Source organism: Malaclemys terrapin, chromosome 1 (genome assembly GCF_027887155.1).
Source record: "Malaclemys terrapin pileata isolate rMalTer1 chromosome 1, rMalTer1.hap1, whole genome shotgun sequence".
Classification (NCBI taxonomy): domain Eukaryota; kingdom Metazoa; phylum Chordata; order Testudines; family Emydidae; genus Malaclemys; species Malaclemys terrapin.
This window is the reverse complement of record NC_071505.1, coordinates 351713652-351718550: the sequence shown is the minus strand read 5'-3', so window position 1 is coordinate 351718550 and position 4899 is coordinate 351713652. Positions and strand designations below refer to the sequence as shown.

General features: G+C 47.5%; 1 protein-coding gene across 1 annotated transcript; it reads left to right on the top strand.

The window, feature by feature from the left end:
• Positions 1 to 525: 525 nt before the first annotated feature.
• LOC128847064 (olfactory receptor 52R1-like) lies at positions 526 to 3573 on the top strand (the record flags this gene model as incomplete). Its single annotated transcript, XM_054046421.1, has 2 exons — positions 526 to 1448; positions 3552 to 3573. Coding segments are annotated over exons 1-2 (945 nt in total), but the record flags the coding sequence as incomplete, so codon positions are not given.
• Positions 3574 to 4899: the final 1326 nt, after the last annotated feature.

The window sequence follows — 4899 nt, the reverse complement described above, 5'->3', positions numbered from 1 at the left end:
ACAGGTGTTTCTGTGGAGCTTCTATCAATGATGCCCAGGACTTTTCCCTGATGCTTGGTCTAGCTGGGATGTTTTCCCCAGTACATGTATTGGCAAAGCTTTGTTTTTTTTCCACTCTCTGATTTTGATCAACCGGTTAAATAGGGAACTCCCTGCAGCATGGGATCTCTAGCCTGGTATTCATTCATTAAGGAACAATTATGGATACCAGTATCCACACTCTGGATTCTGCTGGTGCCCACTAAGGATTCCCACACCACAATATGTAGGAATTACTGACACATGGAGCACCATAAAATATGGAATTGGCATTAGTAGGGTCAGTGTTTCATAATTAATTTATCTGATGAGAACGGCCTCCAGTAGTGCATATAGTGTCTCATACTAACATTTGTCCCTCCATCCAGGCATTTGTACTGCAACCATCACCCTAGAGCCTGGGCACATACAAGAAGTCAGAGGAACGTACAGTACATGCAGGAGACTCCGTTCTGCCTCAGAGTTGGACACCTTCTCCCCTACTCCATGTCAAATTCTAACACAACCGACTTCACCAACCCCTCCATCTTCATCCTGTTGGGCATTCCTGGCCTGGAGGCAGCCCATGTCTGGATCTCCATACCCTTCTGCGCCATATATGTCATAGCCATCTTGGGGAACTTCACCATCCTGTCCATCGTAACGATGGAGCCGAGCCTCCATGTGCCCATGTACTATTTCCTCTGCATGCTGGCTGTCACAGACCTGGTCCTGTCTACGTCCATCCTGCCCAAAACGCTGAGCATTTTCTGGTTCAATTCCAGGGAAATAGATTTCAGAGCCTGCCTCACCCAGATGTACTTCCTTTACTGCTTTTTAGTGATGGAGTCTGGGTTCTTCGTGGCCATGGCTTTGGATCGTTACGTGGCCATCTGCCATCCCCTGAGACATTCCAGCACCTTGCGAAACTCTGTGGTGGCCAATATCGGCCTAGCCGTGGTACTGCGTGGTGGCATCATCATACTACCCTCTTTCCTCCTGGTAAGTCAGTTGCCACATTGCAGAACAAACATCATTCCCCACACGCACTGCGAACACATGGCTGTGATGAAGCTGGCCTGTGGTGACATACACGTCACTAGTTACTACGGCCTATTTGTACTATTCTTTGTGATCGGTGTGGATGTGTTTTTTATCACTGTGTCCTATATCCAGATCCTCAGGGCCATCTTCAGCCTCCCCACAATGGATGCCCGGCTCAAGACTTTTGGGACCTGCGGCTCCCACCTCTGTGCCATCTTAGTCTTTTACATCCCAAATCTCTTCTCCTCTCTCACATACCGTTTTGGCCACAATGTGCCTCTACATTTCCATGTTCTCATTGGCAACGTGTACCTCCTCATGCCCCCCATGATAAACCCCATCATCTATGGTGTGAGGACCAAACAGATCCGGGACAGGCTTCTCCGGCTAATTACTTATAAAGGGACTACATTTTTCTCTTGGTGCTCTGGCTCTCAGACCAAGTTCCGTGCAGATCTGGGTGGTGAGTTGGTGCTGGGTCAGTGACAGACATTAAATCATTTCCTGACATTAGTGTGTTTGTCAGCATGACAAACTGGGGAATGGGTCTGTGTACAACTCATTAACTCATAGGGTTGCCACCTTGCTAATTTCTGGAAACTGGACCTCTGATGTCCTGCCCCCTGCCCTGCCTCTCCCTCCAATGCCCAGCTTCTGCTCCACATCTCATCTCAAGGCTCCATCCAAATCTTCGCTTTTTCCTGCAAGGCGCTGACCCTCTCGCTCACTCCTCTTCTCCCCCCGTCACTCGCTGAGTCTCCCTCACCAGCTGAGTTCCCTCTGCTCTGGGGCTGAGACAGGATCTGCTGCAGCCTGACAAGGAGCCTGCAGGGAGTGCAGCAACAAGCAGTGCTGGGGCCGACAGGCCAGTCAGGAGTGGAGAGGGATACCAGGAAATCACGTAAAAGCAGCTGAGGGTTGGGAGCAGGGTTGAGTGGCTGGTGGGTGAGATTGTGCCTCGTACAGCTTGTGGGCCCTAAAGCTTGCCTACAAAGTCCTGAGGGAAAAGACCATTGTGTGCGTTATTTCTTTAGCTTTCAGTTCCCTTTTGTTACTCCCGGCTGGGAGCCTGTAGCTGGCAGGATCCATGGAATGGTTATGGGCTGGGAGCCCTTTGCCCTGAGCCAGGCCCTGGGGGCAGGGCAAGGGATCAGCTTTGAAGCTAGGAGGATAACAGCTGAGAGAGGTGGAAGGACAAGCCCCTGTGTTATCTGGGAAGGCAGGATGCTGGGCAGAGGCCGGGGTGGTGTTGGTAGCTCACAGGGAGGGAGATAAACTGCACAGCTACCATTAGCCGGCTATTTGCACATATAAACTGCACCTTATCTGGAACTACAGGGCACCCATTGCCCAGGGGCTGAACCTGAACTGTGAAGCTGAGTCTAACATTCGCTCTGTGTGACGCTTTTGATCACTACATCTACAATCTCTTTATCTGGCTGCTAGCAGTATGATCCCCGTGTCATGGACGGACTGAGCCATGCAGAGGTAAAGTGATTTACCCAAGGCCACACAATGAGTAGGCGGTAGGGCTCAGAATAGGAACTGGGAGTCCTGACCCCCCAACACCATTGCTCTGGCCACGAACTGGCACTGGTCCTCTGATACCAGTACATCACCATTAATCATAACTTCAGACACAAAGATGATACATGTATATAAAAAGGAGAGTCATACCTAGCAAATCATAACTTTCCCACTGACCTCTGACAGGATATACTTTGTACAAGATTTGTTGCAATTGCATAAGCATAGTAGAAACAATGATTTCTTAGTAATGTGCATTTCTGCAATATCGGCCCTGGTCTTGCCAGATTCTGTGAGCAGGTCCTGTAGTGACATTATTGACAAAAACAATGACCGTATAGATCATTGTTACAACCATTGTTATCTATTTGCAGCAAATATTGTACAAAGGTTGTTGTGTGAGTTGTCTATGAAAAGCTTATGATTTGCTTATGTTTATGCTATCGGTATATGTGTAACTTTTTTGTAGTTGAAGTTATGAATATTGACTATGTACTTGTATCTCAATGTGTTTTGATTGTAAGTAGCCTCAGTAAAGCATTTGGTCAGCTTCTTGAGAAACGACTAGTCTCAGTAAGTGCCCAATGAAGAAACACTTAACTGAGAATGGACTTTGCCAGACGCCAATCCACATCTGAGCTTTCCTGGGAATGTTGAAACTAACATGTAAACAATGGCGTCGGCCTGCAAACTGAGTCATGCATGGACATGTGACTTGCCCATGTGACTCCAAGGTCCATCTTGCTGCTGTAATTTTTCACAGTAAGAACAAAAGGGGTCCTCCACAGGGTGGAGAATATAAAAGGCCCTGAGAAACCCTCCGTTTTGTTTTCAATTCTGCTTCTAACCTCTGGAGCATGGGTTCTCAAACTGGGGGTCGAGACCCCTCAGGTGGTCGCGAGTTTATTACATAGGAGGTCGTGAGCTCTCAGCCTCCACCCCAAACCCTGCTTTGCCTCCAGCATTTATAATGGCGTTAAATATATAAAAAAGTGTTTTTAATTTAATTTATTAGGGGGGTGAGGTTTGCTATGTGAAAGGAGTCACCACTACAAAAGTTTGAGAACCACTGCTTTGGAGAAACCTTGTTACAAACTGAAGCTCTGAACAAAGAACTGAAGGACACATCCCAGCTGTGGATGTACTCCAGAGACTTGATTTGAACCTGTAGTTTATTCCATCCCTGCTACAATCCTGACTCAATAACTTTGCCATTACTGTATGTCATTGATTCCATTTAACCAATTCTAGCTCTCATCTCTATTTCTTTCTTTTTATGAATAAACCTTAGATTTTAGATTCGAAAGGATTGGCAACAGCGTGATTTGTTGGTAAGATCTGACATGTATATTGACCTGGGTCTGGGACTTGGTCCTTTGGGATCGAGAGAACCTATTTTCTTTTACTGGGGTATTGGTTTTTATAATCATTCATCCCCATAACGAGTGGCCCTGGTGGTAATACTGGAAAACTGGAGTGTCTAAGGGAATTGCTTGTATGACTTCTGGTTAGCCAGTGGGGTAAAACCAAAGTCCTCTCTGTTTGGCTGGTTTGGTGCCTTAATAATAAAGGAACCCCAGCCAGCCTTGGGCTGTAACTGCCATGCTCTAAGCCATTTTTCCTGGATTGACACTCTCAGTTGTGTCCCTCCAGAGGCCGCTTCGTAACAGCACTGAACAAGATCTCACCTGGACATAAGAAAGGAGTAACTGCATTCTAGATAAAGCCAATTTTCCCCAACTTCTCTGCAGAGGGGTGGGCTTGGAAGGAATGGAACCTCCTCAGAAGAGGGAACACAAAGAGAAGGGGTTGGTCCAGCCCCATAAAAACACAGAGACTGGATGAGCCAGAAGAAGCTGGGGCAGCAGAGAGGCACAAGGGTGGGAGAAGGGACTTCTTGGTTGCAGGGCTATGGCTGCAATAGAGAGACAGACTCCAGCTGGAGGAGAAGCTGTGAGTTTCAACCCCAAAGGGCTCTGACAAAATCTCAAAGAATGCTCCAGGGTGGTGGGAGAACAGAGGCAAGGAATGGTGTACAGTTGTTGTATTGTGTTTACCTGGATCTGGGTATCTCCTGTGCTGTCTAAAGTAGAGGAATTGTTTTAGCAACCTCTTTGCAAAACCTGGGTGTGTTTGCTTCAGGAATCATGTGCCCCAAAGGAGAGAAACAGAATGAGCCCACGTGGAAGCTCTGGGAAGGGTGTGCTGAAGCAATTGGACAGTCTGGGTGAGCTGAGCAAAACCTAGTCTCAGGACCTTAGTGTTCAGGTCTCCACTTCCAGAGAGAGGCGCTAGAATGGAAGCTTCACC